Raw genomic sequence first — 27,132 nt, forward strand, 5'->3', positions numbered from 1 at the left:
ATCAAAATGATAATACCACGTTGTTAGGTTATATTGTGTGTTTGTTGTATACATAACATGATTTATTTTCTTATACTTTGAACTGGGACTAAACTGCAAAATGTTTTTTTTATTGAATACTCACTCATTTCGATAACGTAGCTCACCGCACACGATGAATATTGGCTGTAGGTATCTATTGCATAGGTTCAGTGTCTCTTCCGAGTGGAAGGATGATTAGATTGTCGTTAGTATATGTGAACGAAGTGTGTGCGTCTGTTTTTACACTACCAAGTTTTCTTTATTAAAAAAATAAATTATATATTCTAAAATGTTATATATCAGTTCGATCAAATACGCCCCATCAGTAGAATCGTTAGCTTGGTAGAATATGGATGAAATACTTTTCTAGTAGAAAAAAAACGCTATTTTGGCACATTCGGCAATGAACTGTTATTCCATGTAACTATTAGTAGTGACGTAGTAAAATACTTGTGTTATATTTTTGCTATAATAATTACTGTACGTAATTCGCATAAAATGTCTGTGTTTGGAAACATTTGAGCTTGTTTGATTGTCTCTTGTTTGTATAACCATGAACTGATAAACGGATTGGAAGCACACATTAAATGGAGGCGCATGGTTAATTGGTCCTTCATAAATATCGCGGCACCGATGGAGGTGCATGGTATATGAAATATGTTTTTCCCTGCTATCAAGTTTGCTGATAATGGGTGATCAATATCTTGGTCGACATGGCCAGATCGTACGCACAATTCCGAACTTGTTCCATATTCAGCTTGATACTATCGGACAGCACCGATTGATGGCTGCCTTCCTCGACGAATGATCGCTGCAGTCGAGTGCATTCGGTATGAATAAGGTTGGTGTTGAAGTTGAGCTGTTTGAGGGCATTGCGGAGAGTTTCCTCGCGCATCGTTGCCGGGAAGATGGCTATCAGTTCGGCCACGGCTAACCGTATTCGTTCGGCACACGGAACAAAAGCATCCGTCTTAGCGAGGTCCTGCATCGCTGCGAACAGTTCCTTGATGCGTCTGGCTACCAAATCGGTTCGATTCTTGACCTCGTCAAACAGTGGCAACTGAACTTGACTACCGCCTCCGGAAGTATTCAAATCCGAACCGGCACTGGTGTTCATGCTGGTACCTCCGACGTTCGGTGTATTGCTGCTCGAAGCCAACGGTGCCATCGAGTACAGACTTTGAGTAATCGGAGGACGGTTTTCGTCCCGCGGTAGCTGCCTTGCTTCGTACATACTTACCGGGCGTTTGTAATACTGTCGACCGTCGGATGCTGGTTCCATTTCCTCCGGTGTACCGATGGAAGACCCGTTCACATGACTATCGATTCGTCTGGAAGACAAATTGAGAAAAGTTAGACGACACTCTATGCACAGCTATCATTTAACAATCCTTACAGCTGAACGTCGTACTCCTTCGAGTCCAAATGGGACTTGAGTTGATTGTTTTCGCTGGCCAGCTTCTGAATCAGTTCGCGCAGTTCGTGAATGGTAGATTCCTGGTCCTGCAGTTTCTGTCGGAGGGTTTCGACCTCCACATTCGAGACAACACTGGGCGGTGATTTGTTCACCAGGGCCTTCAAAACGGGACAGTTACATTTGAGTGTTTGCTCTTTTTTTTCGAACAAAAGTAGGTTCAATGTTGGCAGAGAGGGTTATAGAATGGACAAGGGTGATACAAACGGAGCACAAAAGGAGCAGCAGATGCATATTAGTAACACGTGTATTCTTTGGCTTAATCGTTTCACAGACAAGGTTTCGGTTAGTTTGTTATACAATAGTTTTTTAACAAAATCCACAATTAATAGGCGGTTTACTGCAAGCTACAATTGACTACGATGAGTTTGGGTTATGTTGGTTAGACATTCAATGCACTCTATGAAAAGGTATATATAAACTGTTATGCATTACAAAATTGTGTTAGACTGTAAAACTCACATTTTTTTTCCTAGAATAACAAGTAAAATCTGGACGGCGTTACGTGTTTGAGTTGGTGAGTACGAATTTTTTAAATAGGTTGATGGTACGTATGACTACAACCCATACATTGAATCTACTAAAATGACATCAGCTACCTGGTTTATAAATTAACATAGTATTCACAGTTCTTCCACTTGCTCCAGTCTGTCTGAACACTGACCATGGCAAAAAGCTGAAACCTGCTTAGTTTGGGTAGTGGCTACGGTTAGGATAGCTCAGAACAATCTTCAGCATAAAACAACAGCAACGATATCTTTGCAGACTCATGCAAAATAACACAACCTAAGCTCATCAATTTAAGCGGCTCCAGTCTAATGGAATATTTAAGTAGTACAAATCTTGGATTACTCAACATAGGCAATCGCCCAACGTTCATGGTATCTACTAGAGAAGAAGTGTTAGACATAACGCCCTGCTCGAATAGAATCAGCCACGAGTTGGCGAATTGGCATGTATTAGATGAGGAATCATTATCTGATCATTGCTGCATCTTCTTTGAACAATCAAATGAAACTGTGCAGACTTTGCGTTTTAGGGATCCCCGGTCAACAATCTGGGAACTGCGACCAAATTCCTATTGGAGGGGTAAATTAGCAGAGAGAACAGTAAAACACGTCTTTACAGATCGAGGCAAAACACTTGAATGAGCTTTATTCATTTCTTTCTTTCCATTCACTTTTGAGCTTCATTCCGTCAGTTCCTTTTACACTCGATTGGCGCGCGATGCTGAATGACGCAGGGCTGCCATCACTCCTCCTCATCGCGCAGAGATCGCAATCCAATCCTCTCGCGTATGTCCTCCAATTTTACCCTGTTCAGCGGTTTCGTAAAAATGTCCGCCAACATATCCGCCGATGGGCAATAAGTTACATTTACGTTGCCGTTTTCAGCCAAATCCTTCACGAAGTGGTATTTGGTGTCCACGTGCTTCGAACGCTTCAGTCCTGCATTCTGCTCCAACATCTTGATGCAACTTTGGTTGTCTTCGAAGATCTGTACTGGTTCCTGTACAGGCTCCCCGAAGTCCTTCAATAGTTTTTTCAGCCAAAGCAGCTCCCGACAACTTTCAGCTAACGAAATGTACTCCGCTTCCGTCGATGAAAGTGCCACACACGATTGCTTTCTGGCACACCATGAAATCGGGCCACCACCCAGTTGAAACAGATAGCCCGAATTCGATTTTCGGCCCTTCACATTTCCGGCCCAGTCTGCGTCTGCGTATCCTCGAAGTTCTTGTCTGTTTACAGCCAATTCCAACTTCAAATCACTCGTAGACTTCAGGTAGCGCAGAACCCGTTTTGCTTCCGTCCAATCCGCATTCGTTGGCTTGCTTACCTGCCTTCCAAGAATGGATGTACTAATAGCGATGTCTGGCCGGGTATTTACTGATAGATACAGCAAACCACCGACGAGGCTCTGGAACTTCTCATTGTTCGGTAGACTCTCCAGCTCCTCCTTTTGCTGTAGGTATCCGACGTCCATAGGAATCCGTGATCCCTTAGCATCCGCAAGTCCGAACTGTGCAACCAACTTGTCGATATAAGCCTTTTGGTCCAAGCAGTAGGCGTTGTTCTTCCGCGTCACTCTTATTCCCAAAAAATGTTTCACTTCACCAAGTGTTGTAATCTGGAACTCGCTAGCTAAAGCCTTCACAACTCCTTCGTAGTCTTCATCACGTGATGTAGCGATTAGCATATCATCCACATACACCAGGATATACACTGTGCCGCCGCTCTTCTTCCGCACATATAAGCACGGGTCAGCATCCGCCTGCCGGAATCCCAGTCGCTTCATAACATCATTCAGCTTTTGGTTCCAAACCCTGGCTGATTGCTTCAAACCATATAGGCTCTTACGCAAACGACACACCTGTCCTTTTTCAACTCGTAGTCCGGGTGGTACCCGCATATAAATGGTCTCCTTGAGATCGCCATTCAAATATGCAGTTTTCACGTCAACGTGCCTGACCTGCATCTCATCTCGTCCAGCGATGGTCAGCAGTGTACGAAGCGTCACTTGCTTCGCGACTGGGGCGAATACCTCGTCGTAGTCCAGGCCATATCGTTGCGTGAAACCTTGCGCTACTAATCTCGCTTTATATCGTACTAGTTTACCTTGCTCATCCTGCTTCTTCTTATAGATCCAGCGGCATCCGATGGTCTTGCTTCCTGGCGGCAACGACGTCAAGTCCCAGGCCTTGCACTCCCGCAATGACTTCAGCTCGTCGTTCATGGCGGCCTTCCAATGGCCATTCTCAGGATCACTCACTGCCTCTTGGTAGCTTCGGGGTTCACACTGCTGACTCCGAGCCAGTTTACCATCCGCCACGTAACGTTCAGGTGGAATACCTTTCGTTGACCTTCCAGACCGACGAGGTATAACGGCGAATTGCTCCTCCTGCAAATAAGTCGACTCCCCCTGGATCGAAACTAGTTCGTCGTCCTGTCGAGAGACAACACTGCTATTGGCATCTTCATATAAACTCCGATCTGCTGGATTTTCAAAACCAAGATCCAAATTGTCGCAAGATTCTTCTTCAAACCCACGGAATTCTTCCTCATCGTCACTATCTGCGTCCGGCTCATCTTCGGAATCTTCATCGGACTCGTCCGACTCTTCATGCTCCATGTTGCTGGACGGTTTCACCGGAGGCACCACGAAAATTTCGTCATCGACTGCATCCGGAATCTCTCGATCACTTGACGGCAAGAAACGAGCATCACGACTGAAAACGATTTCGTTTGTCTTCAAGTCGATGAAACGCCACGCTTTATGCTGCTGGGAGTACCCAACAAACGTCAATTTTGTCGCCTTCGATTGCAGCTGCGTCCGCTTTTCCTTCGGGATGTGCACATAAGCTTCCGAGCCAAAAATCTGGATCATGCTCATGTCCGGCTTCGTACCGTGCCAAATCTCGTAAGGCGTCTGCTGCACCGGTTTCGTTGGCAACATATTCTGCAGATGATTGGCCGTGTTAACCGCCTCGGCCCAGTAACGATAATGCAACCCAGAATCGATGATCATACACCGTGCCATCTCTACCAGCGAACGATTTTTGCGCTCCGCAACTCCGTTCTGCTGTGGCGTGTATGCTGTCGTAAACTGCTGCTGAATTCCTTCCTGCTTGAGAAACTTGACCAACTCTGCGCTGCGGTACTCTCCTCCTTGATCCGATCTGATGATCTTCGGGGATCTACCAAACTGCGTTTTCATCAAACGTACGAAATCTCGGATAACGTCCACGGTATCCGACTTCTTCCTAAGAATGTATAGAGTGGTAAAGCGGCTGTAGTCGTCGATCAGCGAAAGAAAATACCGACGACCTTCAGGTGTGGCCGTTTTCATCGGCCCACACAAGTCACTGTGGATCAAATCCAACACCGCTTTCGACTTACGCCTCACTTTCTTAGGAAATGGTCGCCTTGCCATCTTTCCCTCCAAACAGGGTTCACAAGAATAACGAACAGAGCAGTTACGTACCTTGATGCCTGTTGCCAAAGCTTTCCGCTCCAGATCCAGGATAGCTTGAGTATCACGATGTCCCAGCTCCCTGTGCCACTCGTGTATGCAGTTCTTCGTATGACACTGATCCGAAACTGCACTAGCACGTTCAATCATTTGAAGATGGAACAGACCCTTGCTTGACGGCGCAATAGCAGCAATCTTATCACCGTTCGCAATTCTACATCCGTTCTTGTCGAAGATTACGCTCGCTCCCTTCTGAACTAGCCTGCCAACGGACACGAGATTCATGTCGAGATCAGGAACGAAAAGCACTGCACTCAACAAAATTCGCGTTTCTGCGCCACCACCTCCGATGCAAAAAATCTGGCACAATCCGACGCCTTTCACCGCTGCATGTTTATCGTCGGCAACCGTAACCGATTTCGGAGTGTCCATCCGCGGTTCATTGAACGACACGAAAAACTTCCGATTTGCGCACATATGCGAGCTCGCACCGGAATCGACGATCCAGTCTTTCGCCGCGCACTCACTGGCAACAAACGCACTATTTCTCGGTTCTACGTTCACATCGGATTTGACGACACAACCATTCGTCACGCACTCTCTGGCAAGAAAAGTAAATTCTTCCGATCGCGACGTCGCAAGCTTCGCCTTCGCGAGCTTTTTCGACACTTTTCTCACTTCGCTGTGCCTGCTCACTGCTGAGCTACTGTCACCTTCTTCTTTCTTCTGCCTCAGCCACAAGCTGCAGTTTGCTTTCTTATGACCGGGCTTCTCGCAGAAAAAACACACTGAGTTTTTCTTCTTGTCTTCCGCCTTGAGAACAATCGAATCCACTACCGACGGATCACGACGCTTGTGCACTTCGTTAATGATCTTCCCTTTCACAAGATGCATCGTTAGCTCATCATCAGCTCGGTTCTCTAGCGTCGTCGTCAAGGCATCGAACGAACCAGGTAAACTTCTAAACACTAAAACCACCTGGAGATCTTCGTCTAGTTTTGTTCCAGCATTAGCCAGCTTCTCGAACAAATCCTCAAACTCCATCAGGTGTTCTTCGATGTTGTCCCCGTCGTGGTACTCCATGTCGCAGATTCGCTTGAGCAAATGCACTTTGGTCGTAAGCGTCTTCTTCTGGTGCTGCTTTTCCAAATTGTCCCACACTGCTTTCGCGGAATTCGTATTCCGGATATGCCCGTGTTGACTTTTTGTCAGCAATAAACCGATCGTCGCGCGCGCTCTCTGGTCTCCCTCGTCCCAGGCAGCCAGTTTCGCGACGTTCGAACCCGAAGCAGCCACTTCCGGCTTCACTCCCGGCGAGACATACTTCCAAAGTCCTTCTCTCACTAACAGAAACTCGACTTCCAATTTCCACGAATCGTAATTATCGTTCGTTAACTTCGCGATACCAATTTTCTCCATTTTTGTTGAATTTAACACTTCCGGAAAAATTCCAACAAACGCGCCACGACTTGTCTGAACGTGTTCACTTTGCACAAAAACAAAATGGCTACTTCACAGGCCCATAACCTATTGGAGGGGTAAATTAGCAGAGAGAACAGTAAAACACGTCTTTACAGATCGAGGCAAAACACTTGAATGAGCTTTATTCATTTCTTTCTTTCCATTCACTTTTGAGCTTCATTCCGTCAGTTCCTTTTACACTCGATTGGCGCGCGATGCTGAATGACGCAGGGCTGCCATCAATTCCATGGATACGTCCATTGAAAATCCAAGTGGTTTGAATGATGCCGTTGATACTACAACATCCTAAATTATGAAAGCTTTTGAAGAAGCATGTCCTCTGTGGTCTGTGAAGACTACAAGAGTACCTCTGTGTACCCCATGATGGAATTCCGATCTGACTAGACTTAGGAAATAATGTAGAAAGAGTTGGAACAGACGGGGCCTTCCTTAGCCGAGTGGAGGATCTTTTCGTAATGGAAATTTTCTTGACTTCCCTGGGCATAGTGTATAATCGTACCTGCCACACGATAACTGCTCTCAGTTAATAACTGTGGAAGTGCTCATAAGAACACTAAGCTGAGAAGCAGGCTCTGTCCCAGTGAGGACGTTAATGCCACGAAGAGAAGAAGAGTTGGAACAGACGCCGTTCAACTGGATCAGAGTCGTTCAAGTTCAAGAAGGCTCTCCGTTCTGCTGAACGATCCGGCTGGAAAAACCTTTGTATAAATGTTTCCAACTTGAGTGAATTCAACTTGATGCGAAGTGCTCTTCAGGTAGTCGAGAGTTGGTGTTGCCAGTATGACCTTTCGGTTAATCCGAACAAAACAACTATTGTTCTTTTTACGGAAAGACGAAATCGCGATGGAACTCGACCTTTACCTAATTTTGGATATGATATTCATGTGACTGATCAAGTAAAGTATGTCGGAGTCATTCTAGATTCCAAACTTTCATGGACACCTCACAATGATTTCAGAGTCAACAAAGCTTGCACGGCCTTCGGTCAATGCCGGCGAACCTTTGATAAAACTTGGGGCCTCAAACCCAAATATATCAAATGGATTTACACAACAGTTGTTCTACCAATATTGGCATATGGATGTCTTGTGTGGTGGCAAAAGGGCAAAGTGAGAACAATCCAATCAAAATTGGGCCATCTCCAAGGGTTTGGTTTGGCGATGTTTGATGCGTTTTCTACAACTCGCACAGCAGCGCACGAGGCCCTTTTCGACGTTGCGCCACTACACATATACCTTAAACAAGAAGCACTTTCTTGCTCTTACCGTTTATGCGTACTGGATCTACTGGAGAAAAATCCGATGAATCGTAGATCTACACATACTTCGTTGTTTCCCCATTGTGGAATTGGGATAAAATTGTCCTTGCTCCAAGTGATCTCACAATTGCCTGTCAGTTTCCTTACAGGACATTTACCATACAATTCCCTTCACGGGAAGAGTGGACGTCTGGCTATTTGTAAAGAAGTATATTAAACAATATAGTATAGTTACACTGATGACTCCCTTCTTGAAGGTAGAGCCGGTGCAGGTGTATATTCTCATGAGCTAAGGCTGAATCAGTTTTACTTATGTAGCAGACGTAATTTTTGTTCGGGCTACCAACAGAGCCCCGACGTTTTTGTAGATTAACTACGGCCGACTCTGCTAGTTGCACAATCATTTGCACCGCACCATCATTGTAATTTGTAGTGTCGAAGAGCAAAGACAATAAAGCAATCGCAGTAATTTTGCCTACCGTTCTGGTGTTTTCTGGCCATTCCCGTAAGCACGCCTAAAGCTCAGAAGTGGGATTTGACCGAAAAATAATTGCGATTAGTACGCGGATGTTCAGTGTTTAATTTGACTAATCCGTATCATTCAATTTTCACTGGAAAACGAATTGTGAAGATTCGACAGAACGCAACATTTTCAACGCCATCTTGTGTTTCGGAAACATGGCGTCGCCGAAAAAACGCACCGTCGTCGTGAAGGAGGAAAATGGCCGACAACAACTGTCTGCATCGGAGACAGTCTTCACCCAGTTCGTAGAGCAAGCAAAGCAAGAACCGTTGTCTCCAGGGATGGAAAGAAGATTCTCGAACGTTAAAGTGTACGACCTAATGGAAGAAGAATCCGACGAAGGAAGTGAAGCAACCGTGAGCGTATGCTCTCGTGGATCAACCGTGACTGAATCCAGCGACCGTAGTAGAGCTCATTTGCGTCATTATCGTGAAATATTTCTTCATCCGATTGAGGTGGAACGAATTATTCTGTCGTTCAACGGTAAAGAAGGAGGTTGCAGTCGATGGATTGGTAAGATTGAAGGCTATGCCGAAGTCTATGGATGGTCGCCGCGCGCCCGTTTACACTACGCCCACTCAAGGTTGACCGGCACAGCGAGAAAATGGTTTGAGGCACAGGAAGAAGCCACGGTGGATTGGGAATGTTTCAAGACGTCAATTTGTGAAGCGTTTCCTAGTCGTATGAACGAAGCAGATGTGCACTTCAAACTGGCGAAGCGATTCCGAGGTAAGGATGAAGACGAGGAAAGTTATGTGTACGAGATGCAGAAAATTGCCAAAGAAGGCCGATTGTCCGACGAAGCTATCATCGCGTACATTATAAGGAACGTGAACGATGGCAAGATACAAGAGTATCTGATCTCGAAGGATTTGCGTCATGTCAAGGATCTCATCCGTTGTCTACAGCGTTATCTTCGAATGAGAGCTGTCGTCAATACTAAACCATATGTTAAGAAGGATACCATAATACACCAGGTGTCCCGCATCAACGAGCGCAAGGAGTCTGCAGTCTTCGAAGATACCAATAAGCAACCTCAAGTCAGACGCTGTTTTAATTGCAATGAGAGTGGTCATATGTCAGCCAAATGCCCATTGCCACAGAAGAAGCCGCGATGCACTAAATGTGGAAAGGTTGGACACTTGGAGAAAGAATGTTTGATCGCTACAGGAATCGCACCGAAACAAGCCTTCGAATCAAATTAAATCCGGTTTTTGCAGAATGACGATCAACGGGAAGACGCTGGGATCGAAGCGGATCCATATTATTTGGAAGTAGACGAAGGAAGCCGGACACCGGCGAAGATTTTGTTCAAGAAGTCATGTCAGGATTTCAACGCTCTTGTTGATCTAGGATCCCCGGTAAGTTTGATTAAGGTTTCTAAACTACCGTCTGATTTTGATTATTCATCTAACGTACCGCCACATGAGATCATTGGCATCAATGGCACGCGTTTAATGATGCTTGGATCATTCCGTGGTTTGATTATTGTTGGGAGTCGCGTTTTCGTTGTACCTTTGATCGTCGTTCCAGACGATACCATTTCGAAAGAAGTTAATGTCCTCTTGGGCCGAGACTTCACGAACGGCAATGGAATAACGGGTATTGTTTTCAGGAGAGAATCCGTAGTGTCGGATTATAATCCACAGCTGATGATTGAGGCTTTTGGTAGTCGCGATGACTGTCTTTGCGTATTGATCGAGGATAAAGAACAAATAGACCTAAACGTAGGAGACTCTCAGGAAACGACACGTTTGAAGACAGTTGTAGAAAAAGTTTTCAATGACTGTTATGTGAACCGACCAAGCCCTTCACAACCGTTAGTAAAGATGGAAGTGGAAATCAAATTGAAGGAACATAAACCTTTTACCGTAACACCAGCCAGATTGAGTGTATTTGAAAAACAGGAATTAAACAAGATAATCGAGGAAATGTTGGACAAGGATATTATTAGAAAAAGCCAGTCTAACGATTACTGTCGCGTGGTATTGGTTAAGAAGAAAAATAACACATACCGAATGTGTGTTAATTTTAAACCGCTTAACAAATTGGTTGAGCGCGATAATTTCCCAATGCCCATCATTGAGGATCTCGTTGTTAAGCTTCGCGATAAACGTTATTTCAGTAGTCTTGATTTGAAAAACGGGTTTTATCACGTTGATATTGCTGAAAACTCCAAAAAGTATACTTCATTCGTAGTTGACGGTGCCAATACGAATTTAATATGCCAATTGGATATGCCAATTCACCAGCCGCGTTTGTTCGCTACATTAACAAGGTCCTAGATGAGTTGATCAAGTCGGGTAAAAGAACGGTTTTTATCGATGATATTCTTATAAGTACAGAAACTATCGAAGAACACATGGACGTTTTGGCAGATGTTCTTCGAACTCTAAACGATAATCATGTAAAACTCCAGTTACAGAAGTGTTCTTTTCTTAAGACCCGAATCGACTATGTTGGGTACAATATAACGTACAATTTGATACGTCCAAGCGATCGTCACATCGATTCGGTTCAATCTGTCCCTATTCCGGTGAATGTTCACGCGCTGCATCGTTTCGTAGGGCTAGTAAGCTACTTCCGGAAATTTATTCAAGATTTTAATAAGTTGGCTCATCCGTTATACGAATTGTTAAAGAAAGATGCCCCGTTTAAATTCGAAGAGAAGCACGTTGTCGCGTTCAATGCCCTTAAGGCTAGTTTGATTCAGAAGCCGGTGCTCGCAATATATTCACCATCTCTCGAAACAGAAGTTCACACTGATGCTTCTAGCGCTGGATTCGCAGGTATTTTGTTTCAACGCCAGGAAGATGACAAGAAGTTTCATCCGGTTTTGTTTTATAGTCGTAAAACAACTGCCGCGGAAGCCAAGCTCCATAGCTTCGAGTTGGAGACTCTCGCTGTTGTGTATACTCTTCAGAGATTTCGCATGTATTTGTTCGGAATGAAATTCGTAATCGTAACAGATTGTGAGGCTATGAAAAAGACATTAGAGAAAAGAGATGTGAATGCAAAAATATCTCGATGGAGTCTTTATCTCGAACAATTTGATTACACTATTGTACATAGGCCAGGCGAACGCATGCGTCACGTCGACGCGCTTAGCCGTGTTAACATGCTTTTGCTTGAGCTAGAAGAACATCCGAACGATGTGTTCACCAACTCGATTTACGTCGCGCAGCTTCAAGATGCGGATATTCAAAAGATCAAAGCCGCTGTACTTGTAGGCACTCATAGAGACTACGAAGTCAGGGACAACATCGTCTATAAAAAGGAAAAAAAGAATAAACTATTACTTTGCGTACCGAAAAACATGGAAGCGTCTGTGATCTATCGATACCATAACGACATGGATCATTTCGGCGCAGGTAAGATCTGTGCTGAAATACGTCGTCTCTTTTGGTTCCCTGAAATGAAAAAGAAGGTTCTTGAACATGGAAAGTCGTGCATTACATAGATAACGTTCAATCCTCGCGATAAGAAATATGACGGATATTTGCATAACATCGATAAGGGCACTATTCCTTTCGATACCGTCCACGTTGACCACTTAGGTCCGCTAGAAATAACGAAAAGTAAAAACGTGCATATTTTTGCCGTAATTGATGGGTTCAGTAATTTCATTAAACTTTACGCGACGCGGTAAACAAAAACTTATGAAGTTTTGAAATCGTTGCGATCCTACATTTCTTATTATTCAAAGCCACGAAGAATCATTTCAGACCGCGGAACTGCTTTTACGTCTAAGGAATTCGAATCGTTTTGTGTAACACGCGGGATAGAGCACGTGTTGATTGCGACTGGATGTCCAAAGGCAAATGGACAAATTGAGCGTTACAACAGAACATTAGTACCTTTGCTAGCTAAATTGGCAGAAGAAAGGAAAACGTCTTGGGACAATGTTCTGTTCGAAGCTGAATACCTGCTCAATAACAGTTATAATCGTTCGATAGCGAATTCTCCGGCAGTTCTGCTCTTTAATGTTAGACAGAGAAACCACTTTGAGTCAGATCTAGAGCGATTTTTAGAGAATCTTAACAAAGAGGTTGATCGCGATATTGACTGTATCAGAAGCGATGCTGTAGAGAAGATTAAACAGCTACAGGAATACAATAAGAAAAGTACGACGCTAAATGTAAACGAAATACCGTTTTTAAACAAGGCGATTTAGTTGCGATCAGAACTGTCAAAGTATCAGGCGAGAATAGTAAGCTCAAGGCTAAGTATAGAGGTCCGTATCAGATTAAGAGAGTATTAGATAACAATCGATACATCGTTACTGACCTAGAAGGGTATCAGGTGACAAGTACGTACTTCGACGGAACTTTTGATCCACTTAATCTGCGACTGTACAAGAAGGCTGCCACTCGCGATACTGAGACTTTTTCATCAAGCTGTTCATCCGAAGATTTAAGTTTTAAAGGGTATTCTAAAGATGAGTCTGATTTCTACGGGTTTCCTGATGAGGAATAGTCCAGTGATGTCATTGCCGTTGCGGGTGTAAATCAAAATTCGCAATTCATTTGGCAACCATACTTCAGCAATGATCGAACCACTAAAGTTTCACGCATTATATTGATTATTTTTTGTTTAAGTCATCGGACAGTGATTAGATTCCTAACTCAAGCTATCGAGGGCGATAGCAGCAGGACGGCCGAGCTGTAGCAGACGTAATTTTTGTTCGGGCTACCAACAGAGCCCCGACGTTTTTGTAGATTAACTGCGGCCGACTCTGCTAGTTGCACAATCATTTGCACCGCACCATCATTGTAATTTGTAGTGTCGAAGAGCAAAGACAATAAAGCAATCGCAGTAATTTTGCCTACCGTTCTGGTGTTTTCTGGCTATTCCCGTAAGCACGCCTAAACTTACTTGGTAGAAACTGCACCGTTTTTTCAGGCGAAAACATTTGTTCTTATGTGTGGAGTGCAATCAGCACTTCAACAGAGCGTAATGGGTAAAATCATGTATTTCTGTTCAGATAGTCAGGCTGCTATGAAAGCTTTTGCTTCGGCCAACTCCAGTCGAAGCTTGTTATCGCATGTCAAACTCAAATTGAAAAACTGAATTCAGTCAACTCTATAAACCTTGTATGGGTATCTGGCCATTCTTCCATCGCTCGAAATGAATTGGCAGATTAGCTAGTTGGCCATGGAGCATCGCATGCCTTCATTGGCCTTGAGCTAACTATTCCAATTTCGAAGTGCTGGGTGAAGCTTCAGATTAACTCTTGGGCGGCCACTCAGCATATAATTGCACATTACTGAGCCATCTCCAAGGGTGGCGAAGCATTTAACAAGCATTATTGCAGTCTCTTGGTCAGAGTTTGGTCCCATCTTTCCCTTATCATTTCTCTTCCATCGGGTAGATGATAGGCTCAAATATGGCGAAGGAACAAATCTCCCAACTGGCGGGAAACGTGCCTGTGGCTCGCGAGCTGGCCTTCTGATACCTGATAAAGAGGAGTCTGCTTTAGAGGTAGTTTGAGCAGCAGGTGGAATGAGCGCCCCTCGAAACCGCAAACATTCTTAGAATTTAATCAAAAACAGCATCCAACCCTAAAGCTGACGCTTTAGCTGTTGAATGCCATTCTTCAGATTAGGAATTACATCAGTATCATTCAGGTGTTTGTTGAAATACTGATTCCACCTTTCGACTACCTAACTTATCCCTGAATATATCCCAGTGCGGTGCAATTTTTTTGCGGGATGCATTGAGTTTCTGTATGCTATAACAGGTTATAACTACAAGAAGACCATATTTTTTTTTGAAAGTTCAACATCAGCGAAAGAGGTATGTAAATCAGCGTACCATAACACATTCAAAAAATATCGTACTCTCCTCAAACAGAAAATCTTTGGCATGCTTTCCCTAACTAATCTACCTGCTAATATACACGAGATTATGATTGCTCAGCATAATTACATAAAAGTTCGATGAAAATGATCCCCATAAAGCTACATCTAATGGCACAGCAAGACGATGACACATTTAGTTTCTCGATGTAATGATTCCCTAATCCTGTTCTACGTTAATATCACAATCCTTTCCCTCCACCCACCGGCTACAAAACAAACACATACACGCGCCACCACGTGGAGAACCCGGGCATGCTTCTCCACCACTCAAGCACACCATTTCACCCGAAGCTGTTGTTATGGTTTAGTACGGCTTTTTGGCGCATCAGAAACTTTACCTGTTGCGCCACCGGTGCCAAAGCGGCGTAATCGTCATCCGACGCTACCGCATCGTACAGGGGCTCATCATCCGAGAGATTGGACTCCCTGGCCGTGCTCCGCAGCTGCATCAACGTCGACGGCAGAGGCGAATCGATCGGACGCAAATTGGCCATGTTCTGCCGGCGGCGAGCATCGATCAGCACGTCGCTGATCAGACCGGCAAACTCCTGCTGGCTGAAACGGGCTAACTTTTGACGACCCTGGAAATTGAAACATGGTAAAATTTATATTGAACATTCAGTATAAGGGTGTCCCGGAAAAAAATCAATGTGGAAAAGTCATGATGAACAAAAGATAATGCTTTGAAAGATTTTTATAGAACAAATCTAATTCTAAATTAGAGTGTAGAAGTTTCGCAAGATCGATAAAAATTGTCATATTTTTACATTTTTCAGATGTTATAGTTGTAGGCTTTATTTTCCGGCCTTACCGTTGAGGTTGAAATACGCGTATCTGTCAAAGGATACAAACTCTAGTGGAATTAAATGGCATAGGTTTTTATTTACTTATAGGTATTCCACTAAACAGCTCGACGATTTATTATCATAAAGATAAATTGTTGACTAACGGCTTACGAGAACCTATTTTTGATTCAATTAGTTTGCTAATCTGTAACAACAATTTAATTTGTTGTTTCTAAAATTACCTTTGAAACACTATCTGTCAAAAACAAAACATAGGTATTTGAAACAAAACATGTGATTTGTAGATTTAAAAACAATAATTTTCTTCCATGTTATATGGTACTAAAAACCAACGTTTTTATACATAACATTTACTTCGTTTGGCAAGTTAAGCAAATTGATTGTTTTTCTTTTAACGCAGACAAATATGACTTAGTAGACATTGAAAACATCCGCACAAAATGTAGACATATAACCATTTTTATAAAAAAAGAACCATTCTAAAAAATGATTTGTTTTATCGGATGAGCATTATGACATTTCAAAAATTGATTTTTAAGTCTGGGGTCACCCTGTTTAATACAGGTATATTTTAACGTGTTTTACCTGATTCCTCGTAGCACTTAGATGCGGATTCGTTGGAAGAAACGGCACGGCACCGATCTCCGGATTCAGAGCACTAGTGGCCCAAATGGCTTCCGTCTCCCGCCGATCCACTTCATCGTACAAGTCCATCACCAATTCTTCAAACATACGGTTCGGAATCAACTGAAGCTTTCCCCGGGCTATCTTCAGCTGTTCGCTGATTTCCTTCTTCGATTGGTCTGGAATGAGCAGGTGCTGACCGGACTGAAATTATAATAGATTAGTAAAACTTTGTAACACAGGAAAGATATTTATTATAATGAAAGAAATCCTTTATTTACCGAGTGATCCGGTTTTTTGCCCATCAGGAAGTAACTCAAGCGATCGGTCACTTCGTACATAGCCTCTATCAACCGGTCGGCAATCGCTGTCTGCTTGCAGCTCTTGGCCACACCGAGCGGAGTATTTCCCTGTGAGTCGAGGGCGTTTATATCTGCGCCGTAAACCAGCAACAACTCCATCTGCGACAATTGCCCCGATCGGGCCGCAACATGCAACGGAGTGGAACCTTTCTCTTCGTGGTAAAAATTGGGATCTGCTCCCTGTACCAACAATCTAAGGCTGGTTTCCAGATTGCCGGATCGAACACTGGCATGAAGCTGTTTGCTCAGTTCCGCTTCCAGATTTGCCGCATTACTCACGCCATCATCCAGAGTGGGTTTCAACACGTACGACAGATTCACGTGTTTGGCGCGAATGAAATCCGCCTTGGTCGGGTGGAGTGGATCCTTGGCCGTTGGTTTGCGCTTGAGGTTCTTGGGTGCTACCGAGTCCAGCAGTAGGTGCTCCCAAACGCTATTGGCACCGTGGCTGTTGAGCTGGTTGACGAATGCCAGCACCGACGGAGACCAGCTTCCTTGGCGCAGGGACTTCACCTGGGAGATGTGTCGCCCAAGGCTACGGTGTATTGAGCAACAGTCAGCGCACAACAGGATGCCACGATTGACGGAAGCCCACGACGGATCTGCGGAAGAGAGAAGGTAATTTTATTCTCTTTAGGTTACTGAAGAGAGATTTATCAGCTAAAGAGGTACCAAGGGGAAAATGGGAAAATCGTATAGTTAAGGTTCTCGACATCATAAACACTTTCAATTAAAATGGTAGTGTATGTTTTTTAGATTGACTACTACTTTTTTTTGTATGGTATTCAGTTGGGGATGCCTGACAGCTTAACTTGTCAAGGCTGAACCCTCGGTCTGGCTTTTGCCAAGTTTCCCCTCTACCAGGACCAATACTCAGACGGACTAGGCTATGGTGCCCACATGAACACTGTTTTTTTATTAGTATCGTGATGTGGTAGTTTTTTGAAAATACCCATATTCCCTTGATTCTTAGAAAAGGAAGCATTGTGAAAATCAGCAGCTCCATCAGAATTTTTTGAAATAGTAGTGTAGTAGTTTCATTACTAATACTGTCTAGTCGAAGCGGTTTTGAATAATTTGTCACTCAAGTGCTATTCTGATTACTCCTGTCAAGTATTAACAAAATCAGGCTGTTTAATAGTAGTTCTAGTTAATTGCAGGTCTTTACGTTCATACATCCCTAAAGAAAAAAGTCACTTTCCTTGTCTGTTCAACAATTTCTCGAAACTATCAAGTGTACCCTAATGATCGATCTCAGCGTCTTACTTTCCATAGTCATTTTATAGTGAATATTTAAGAGTAAAGTTACCTTAGGCTTCTATAACAGTCTCCTACAAGATTTTTCGGTGGCAAATGCAATGCTTCACAACGCCTACTTTCTACTTGTAAATTTTGCGAAAATGAAGCTGGAATTAGATTATTTATACCGCTGTTACAAAAGAGGTTTTTTCTTATTATGGCAATGTAAAAACCATATTAAAATAAGATTGTCGCCACTTATTTCTACTCAGTGAATCTACTAGTCATTTTCCTCAGAGTGATATTCCCTACGCCGTATATGATAACGATGTGTCTAGCTAGCTAATAGTAAGAGTGGCTACGGATCATTCAGGTTAGCAAAATGCAAACTAATCGTCACCAATAGTATTGATGTCCACTTCGAATCTCGGATCACATCCGAGATATTATTGCGTCTAATGCCATATAAATTATGACGCGGCTTTAAGCAAAAAAAAATGCCAAAATGTGATACCACCACTACAGGTTACGCCTTTGGTTTCCATCATATGGGCTAATGGATTATGCCCTCCCATTGCGGCAAGGTCGCATAACCAAGGGGAGGGGTTTTTTAGATTGACTACTACTAAACCTAAACCACAGACAAACAGACGTAAAACTTACAACAAATTTCTTCAAAATCCATCGTCCAGTGAACACCATCATCATCTGGAGAGCATGTTGCACGAAAAGGTGTTTCGTGCAACAAGACCGGCAGATGGCTGTAGTGTGAAACGTCAAACGCGAACAAAAACGATGCGAGCGCCTCTTGTTGTTAGATTTTTTAACATGGCGAATTTCAAAAGATCGTTAAAAGAGTGGTCGATGGAAATTTCGTCAGTGTTACGTCTGTTTGTCTGTGCCTAAACGTTACCCTTAATTTGGTTTTTGTGCAAAACTTCAGGAAAAATATAGAGAAAGTTTTTGAAAAACGTATTTTACATTTTCATTTGCCCTACAAATACGTGCTAGCGAAAATAAATTCCTTTTAAACGACAAATTAAAAACAACACCAGTTAGATTTTTTTTGTTAGGGTTTTGTTCTACTTCGTCGTAAGCGCTGCTATTCGTCGTATCAACCTTTAAATGTTTCACTACGGCGGATATTCAAACTTGCCTGCAACATAGATTCATTATCCAAGTGTAATTTTGTGAAAGCTGTTATGGTTTGTACACTTGTACACCAAAAATGCAATAAAACTACTGTATTTCGGTAAATAACTTCAGTTCAATTATCCACTTTGCACTTTTTCAAATTTTACGAAATTTCTTCAACCGCCGCGTATAATTGAGAATGTAAACAAAGTTCAATCCGTCGTACTGAGGAAAAAAAAAAAAGCTTGTGGGCATCAATGTGTGCGCGACGCTCGACGTAAAAATACGGTTCCTTTGATTGTGTTGTTTTCGCTGTACTGTGAGCAAATGTCATAATTGTACGGTCAAAAGGAATTGTGTTCATATGTTTGAGCTGAATTTTGATGACGAACAAATAATTTTAAAGGAAATTAGTATATTCCATCATGCTGAAGGAATGGAGGGAGATGCCCGTAGATCTATATATTCTAGTAAAACATTTTATTATAGCGTTGATATGTTGTGTTTTAACCACTCAGTATACACACAGTGAACCGTAAGTCGTGAGACAAATCTGGAAACTGATTGCGACGGATTGAGAATACGGTAAGATGCATTTTCTTTGCATTATTCACAAAAAGAGATCAAGATTTATCAAAATGTTTTTGTACAATGCTAAAGCCGTTTTGAGAAAGAATTGTTTGGCATCGGTTTGCATCAGCATCATTCACTGCAATACTGGGAAAATTGCAGTTCTCACTGATTAATGCTTAATACGATGGATACTAGCACATCACCCTACTAGAGCCTGAGATCACTTCTGCATCTCCATGGTTTAGTGGGAGGGTTCAAAAGCTACATGATCAGGATTCACCTTGATAAGTGATGCGATTCATGTAGCCTCAATTTAAAAAGTTATCTGTTAGTGCGTCGATATTTTTAATGTCGAACAATTACGTAAGTAATTGCGAAAAAATATATAAAAAACATGTATTCCATTTTTTATAAAACAGGATTAAGGGCTTATGCCGACACTTATAGTGACGAACCATTCACAGTTTTTGTAACGACTAATCAAACATACCATTGCCAGGATACAAATTTTTGTTACCACAAACGAGCTCACCAGTTGGTAATCTATTACAGCAACTGAAGAGGAATTTGTGTCGATCTACAACCAGCTGGAGAAGAACTTTGCCGTTAAAAATCTAGAAGACGTACGAAGTTTTCAGGGAATCGTGGTAGAGAATGGCAATGAAGGATACAAACTCAATCAGCAATCATACATTCGCAAGTTAACCGAAAGATTCAATTTGCAAAATGCGAATCCATCCAAAGTTCCGATGGACACAAGCTATTTACAGGAGAAGCAGGAGAGAGAACCGTTATCTAGCAATTCGCAATATCTTAGCTTTATCGGAGATCTCCTGTATATAGCAGTGCAAACCAAACCGGATATATCCGTAAGCGTTTAGTTATGCTACGTTCAGACTAGAGCTGATATTACGTAATATAGGGTATCCTGATATCAAACGCCATGCTGCTTATTTCCAGTGAAAACTAGATGTAAGGTTTCTGATATCAAGAGAGCCTATAAGGACTGTTCATTTAAGAAAGTGGACACCTAAATATTAGCATTTTGGTGTAAAAATTCCATAAAAACAAATAAAATTTTGTTTCAGTGTGATCTCAAGTGTTTATTTTGACAGCAGACAAAAGTTGAAATAAAAAAATTATAAATTCTAAACAATGGGTCGAATTGACATGGCGACTCTCAATTTTTTCTGCACAGAAAAACTGCCGTTCCGAGATTTGGCTTGAATCGCGAAGTGTCCAAATTGAATTTTTTCAACGCTGTGGCCAAAACAGATATTCCTGACGACGTACGATACATCCCAACAGAAAAATTTGGGAAAAATGATTTGGTATGGCAAGCAATTTGCTCCTGCGGTATGAAAGTACTACATATTTCACGACGGGTTCAATCAACGGCGAAAATTACAGAACTGAATGCATTAAAAAATGGCTTCTGCCCATCTACTGAAAACATACCATGCCTCCATTGTTTTTGCCAGACCTAGCATCGGCTCACTATGGTTCAGCTACTTTGGAGATGCTCAAGAAGGAATAAGTCGAATTTGTAGAAAAATGATCGAATCCATCAAATTGCTCAGAACTACGCCTCATTGAAACATATTGGGCAAAAATCGAACGGCATCTTAAGAAGGATGGAAGGGAAGCAAGCTCCGTCGATTTTTTCAAGAAAATGTGATCAGCATTTCAAAAAGCAGTTCGAAAAGTTCCGAAAAAAGTTGTGCAGAATTTTATGGGAGGTATCAAAAGAAAAGTAAGAGCATTCTCCAGCAATGCTCAATAAATGTTCAAATTTATGTGAATTTGATCGAAATTACGTTGATTTCCATGTATTTTAGGTAAACTCATGAATTTGTTCGAAAATAAACAGTTTACTGTAAAAAACACGTGTCCACTTTCTTAAATGAACAGTCCTTATTACGTAATATCAGCTCTAGTCTGAACATATCATTACTGGCTCAAGCCTGATTCGCTGCTGACAAGTAATTTCTCGGCCTATCTTGATGCATGGGAAATTTCTGCAAGAAATCGATCAAGAATGTGATTTTTTCTGATCGCAGTACGCAGTTGAAAAGAAATGTCAGTTCAAACGGGAGTCGCTGTAGAAAATTTCTGCAAGGAATCTGCGAGAATTTTCTTTAGCGATTCCTGTTCAGCAGCAAATTAGGCTTCAGAAATCAAGTTCACCGAGTCAACAGGATTGGAATTGCTGGGAACGGTAATAGTAGTAGGCTTGAATTTCGCGAAAATCACGTGGCTTTCCCAGTACAGTAGTTCAAAAACGTGAATCTCATCAAGTAGCCTATGTTTAGTGCATGAATTTTCTAAATCGTTAGTGTCATTGAAGGCTCAAAATGCGGGAAATGCAGCAGGAAATAGAACATTTTTCTACAGCAATTTTGGGTTGCCCTTAGCAACGGGTGTTTTGCAATTTTCAAAGCTCTTTGCCTACAGCAGCGATGGACCTATGCACGGGTTTACTATTTGACGTTTTAGCGGTGCCGTGTTAATTACGTGACCATGGAAACTAGTTCTGCCCTCCGAATGTGTTGGTTTTCCAGTGACAGTTGATGACAGGTTCCCTTGACTTTTGGGAGCTCGCAATATAAGCCAGCTGTCTCCTCTCTCTCAGTCCGTTACTAGGAAAATAATAAACAAATAAACTTCATTTAGAGTTTCCAAATTGTTATGAATCGCTTAACCTTTGATAATGTTCATATCGACGTATAGAGAGAAAATTGGGAACAAAATATCAACAGGAACACATTGAGATATGGAGATATCGACATAAGGAGGATATCGAGATATGGAGAGAGAAATCGTATGCAGAATGAAGGGATCGAAGCAAGCATCGAGATGTAGAGAGTCGACTGTATCAAGTAGCGGTAGGTAATGACCAGTGCTGGGAATGGTAATAGTAGTAGGGTTGAATTTCGCGAAAATCACGTGGCTCTTGCCAGTACAGAAGTTCAAAAACGTGAATCTCATCAAGTAGCCTATGTTGGATGAATGAATTTTCTAAATCGTTAGTGTCATTGAAGGCTCAAAATGCGGGAAATGCAGCGGCAAATGGAACATTTTTCTACAGTAATTTTGGGTTGCCCTTAGCAACGGGTGTTTTGCAATTTTCAAGGCTCTTTGCCTACAGCAGCGATGGACCTATGCACGGGTTTACTATTTGACGTTTTAGCGGTGCCGTGCTAATTACGTGACCATGGAAACTAGTGAATTCGGCACTGCTCAAAGGTCAAATTCGTGAACTCGTGCATCAGTCCATAGGCGTGAGTTTCACTGGCTTCGCTGACTGCGATTTACTTTGTTTGGCTACTGTAGAATGAATTTCAGATTTTTTCCCAACCCTGGAGTGAAGCAAAGAAGGTACTGAGATATTTGTATGCAACAAGAGATATAAGCTGGAGCTGGGATTATCACAAGAGGACCTGTACGTTGAGTATGCAAGAGATCGCAGAGATATAAAGTCGAATTCCGGGTACCTAATCAAATATGGAGAAGGAGTTATTGCTTGGGGTTCGAGAAAACAGCCAAGCGTAGCTTGAGTTCAACAGAAGCTGAATTTATTTCCCTTGCTGAAGGATGCCAAGAATTAATTTGGACTAAGCGACTGTTGGAAGAAATTGCTGAAGAAGATATTGGACCAATCGTCGTATTTGAAGAACCAAAGTTGTATAAAACTCGTTGAAGGTGATCGAATCGAATGTAGGAGCAAACACATTGATGTATGATAATTTTTTGATAATTCTGCAACGAAAAGAAGTCATCAAGATGAAATATTGTCCAACCGAAATAATGCTGGCAGATATTCCTATGAAGCCGCTGCAACGTGTATGTTTGGAGCAAATACGAAAGATGATCGGAATACTACCAGATCCAATCGAGGAGGAATGTTAGCAGTAGGCGTTTGGATCTGAGATTAATCATAGTAACCCTAGATAATAAATGAAAAAATAAATCTTGTCATTCACTGTTCAACTCCCAAACCAACCAGTAGTTCTTTCTACGACAGTATATTGCTGTGCGTGATTGGTCGGAACTGGTAAGAATTGCACTTCGATCCAAATGAATAAGGGATGGGATGTTCCACTTACTCTCGAAGTGCAAGCAGATCTCACATTATCGATCAATAACGGCGCCGGCCAAGTCCTTACAGTTAGTTGGGATGGGGAAGGATTTTAGGGTGTAATGATTGTTGCTTCTAGAGACCGAGAATACCTCTGCATCTCCACAATCATTACGGGAAGGGTGTTTTTTAGTGAGAGAGGAAAAAGATCTGGGAGTCACCTTTGGTCGGTGATGCGATCCATGGATATGGAGGAAAAATACGATTTTTACTTAAAACTAGTTTTGCATTTTTGCCTTGCAATGAAAATATAATAGTAGAAGTTTGAGGAAATACGTTGACATTCAAAATATCGAACTGTTCAAAGGTTATTTTTAGTAATAAAAAAGGAAAGATCTTCCATGGAGAAATTGAAGACATCCACATGAAAATGCGTTTCTTGGCTTCCCGGAAACTACTTAAACGAACTCCTTGATAAAAAAACATGGTATAACACTTGCATTTTTTTAAGAACGCCTGTATGAATCTTTGTATGATCTCTTAGAGTAAAAACTTGAGAAATCAGTGGAAAAAAAAACTAGAGGATACCCTGGGAAAGCCTCTGGAAAATTTTCAAAGTAATTTCTGCGGAAATACAAGAGATAGTCAATTTATTGAAGTACTTAAGGATTTTGTGGAACAAATTTTGGATAAATTCCTATAAGCATCCTTTAAAAAATACTGCGATAATTGGTTGAGGGGTCTTTTCAAGAATTTCTGAAGGGATCCCTGGAGGAGATCCTGAAAGTATTCCAGAAATAATCTCTGGTCAAAATACTAGTCAGTCAGTTTTGCTTCGAAATCCGGACACTTAAGCACTTTGGAGCATTTAACAGTGGATTCATTTATAAATTTGGGTTCTAATGAATGCTTGGAATAAATCACAAAATATATTGAAAATGGGAGATGAGTCCGGAATCCGGACACTCTTTGAATGTATTATTTGATTGGTATACTGATATTTACATTTGATTTAGTTTTCACAGTCGAAAAGGCTGAAATTCTTCAGAGTGTCCGGCTTTCGAAGCGTCCGGGAAATTGATGCAAAACGGTATAGATTTTAGAGATTCTTCCTAGAAGAGCAACTTCGTATATAAAACTTGAAGTCAATCTCTTCAATAATTAAATTATTGATCACGGTAATACTAAATAGATTCTTGATATTGGGATACATAAATAGCAATCTTCTTCATATAAAATAAGACATTAAGTTAAAGTAAGTTTGATGGTAGTCCAGCTTCAGTTAAGTATTAAGATCTATCCAAAGAAATCTTTTATGAATCTATTCAATCATTCTCCATTATTGCGTAAATCGCAAATTACTGTTCAACAACACCCAGAACCTGTTCCCCAATTGCGCGAAGCGCAACAAGTCCATAAATAGCGACTGGGAGGAGGTATAATTATTGCTCCGCTGCATCGAATCCATCCGCCCGTGGGTGTGTGAATGAAAGTCCACCCTCATGAATGGAGAAAAGAGCCATCGAACAAAATCCATTGACTCACCTGAGCTGCCACAATCGCCGCAGATTTCCGCCTGGATTCGTGACTTGGCGCGGGACATTTTCGGCTTGCTGTTGCTGCGGCTCAAACAGGTAAGCGCTAGTTCATGCTTCGACGCAATTTTTGCGCGTGCGGGGATCCGTTCCGAGGGGGAAATTCGCACAATATTCTGCACCACCGGATCAAAACAAATCACTCACTGCTCCGACGAATCGCCATCTTTTATTTTGGTTTTTGTTTCGATCCGGGCTGCGAGTGGATGACAGCTGCCCGGAGTGGGATTTTGGTGGTGCGGTGATGTTTGCAGGCGTTTTCGACGACGTAGCGCTTGGTCACAAATTTGCAGTATAGTGGTTATCACGCCCAATGGTATGGGTGCCCTAGTGTAGAAGTAGTTGTGAACCTTAGAGGAAAACAATATGCACTCTGTCTCGAAAAACACCCAGAATCCGGGTATGATTTTTTCAAATTGGGTAATATTTCCATATGCATTTTGATGGGTCTGGAAAGGGTGTGCAAGTTTCTTTGAGGAAAACAAAAACAAACTGTGTATGACGAGCGTATGCTAGTCTACGTGTGTTCAAATGTCACTAAGCTCTATTAATACACACTTCTCGCATATTGTTTACACTATTTAATAAAATTGCGAACGTTATTCAATATGGTTATGGATCAGTATTAATGTGTGTAAACATAAATGTCATTATGAAGTGGCGTTAATTTGGCGGGGGCAAATGAAACTGGCCCTCTGATCAGAATAATCCATTTTGAAATAATTCTTTTCATTAAATTTTCTCTAGACAAATAATTTTATAATTCAAAGTTAATATTCGATTGCAGTATTATAGGGAGCCGGATCCTATTCTTGGCACTTTTGATTCACTTCGGCAGTGGGATTTTTTTAAAGCTTTTAATTGAGATTAGTAGCTTTAAAAAAATATCACTGGTTTCCTTACAAAATTCCCCATATTTCCATAAGTATTGAATAGGGTGCAGAGTTATTTGGGCACTTCCAAGATTCACTTTGGCATGGGGGGTTTTCACGGCCGAATTGTCTGAAACTTTGCGAGAAGAAGCATTTCAATAGGATGCATATTGTGGCCAAATATGAGGCCGTGAAAACCCCCCATGCCAAAGTGAATCATGGAAGTGCCCAAATAACTCTGCACCCTATTCATTACTTAAGCCAAGTACGCACCTGAAACGTAAAGCACTCAAGTAAAATTTCTCCTTTTTACCAAAGCAATTTTGACAGCTGATCCAGTATGAGCGAAATGTCACTTTTACTTACGGAATAATTGACCCCATTAAACATTTCTCGCGTAACTTTTCAAAACGGCCTATCTAACAATTCACACATTTCGAGTAAATCGAGCTTGAAGGTTGTGAAAATATATTTTGAAACTGTATCAAAATGAAACAATTTTTCCCCACTGTGTTGCTTGTAGAGGGAAGCAGTGTAATAGAGTTCAACGTAAGAAAGGAAATTTTGTCAATTTATTTGGAAATTACACTGAAATCTATAAAAAACATCAGATAGGACGTTTTGACCAAAAATATGTACATAGGATAAATCACATAGGTCGTTCTGTTTCAACAATTGTTACATTGGACATGCACTTCGGTCATTTTGTTTCAGTTATAGTAACATCGGACATTTTGATTTGAGCACACAGCAAGCATGTTTTATTTCATTTTGTATCCACGTGCGTTGAACTGCTTCAACATTCAAGTTGAACTGCTCATTTTGTTGCAGTGTGATAATCGTAGGCACCAACTGTGCTTTGTTTTGATTCATTTGAAGAAGGGACGAATGACCTTCGGGTTAAAGTCCCTCACAAACAACAACAATTTGATTCATTCAATGCCACGCCGTCACTTTTTCGCCTCCGTCTATGTGTCCTATGTAACAACAGAAGGAGGGGAAACGTTGAGCTGTACATGGGACTTTTTGCTTTCTCGCTGTTTCTCTCATTAATTAATCAATTTCTAAAAAAAATCAGTATTAGTTATTGAAATGAGCTATCTTGATTTTTCAAGATACTAATAATTATATAAGTAAGTTATAATGAAGAATATGCAAGATTGCAAATACTAATAAATAAAATATGTGAAACTCACAAAAAATGTGTATTTATTTCCATGGTATCCACAGACATTTGGTTTCCTTACAAAATTTCCTA

General features: G+C 41.8%; 1 protein-coding gene across 1 annotated transcript; it reads right to left on the reverse strand.

Moving 5' to 3' along the window:
- Window positions 1–7: 7 nt before the first annotated feature.
- LOC5572689 (ARF GTPase-activating protein GIT2) lies at window positions 8–25,183 on the reverse strand. The gene is made up of 6 exons (XM_001660458.2): window positions 24,953–25,183; window positions 16,303–16,985; window positions 15,983–16,225; window positions 14,930–15,172; window positions 1,418–1,596; window positions 8–1,352 (listed from the first exon to the last, which is right to left on the reverse strand). The coding sequence occupies exons 1-6, from the start codon at window positions 25,008–25,010 to the stop codon at window positions 695–697; spliced, it is 2,064 nt and encodes a 687-aa protein (XP_001660508.1). The 5' UTR covers window positions 25,011–25,183; the 3' UTR covers window positions 8–694.
- Window positions 25,184–27,132: the final 1,949 nt, after the last annotated feature.

Source organism: Aedes aegypti, chromosome 2, assembly GCF_002204515.2.
Source record: "Aedes aegypti strain LVP_AGWG chromosome 2, AaegL5.0 Primary Assembly, whole genome shotgun sequence".
Classification (NCBI taxonomy): domain Eukaryota; kingdom Metazoa; phylum Arthropoda; class Insecta; order Diptera; family Culicidae; genus Aedes; species Aedes aegypti.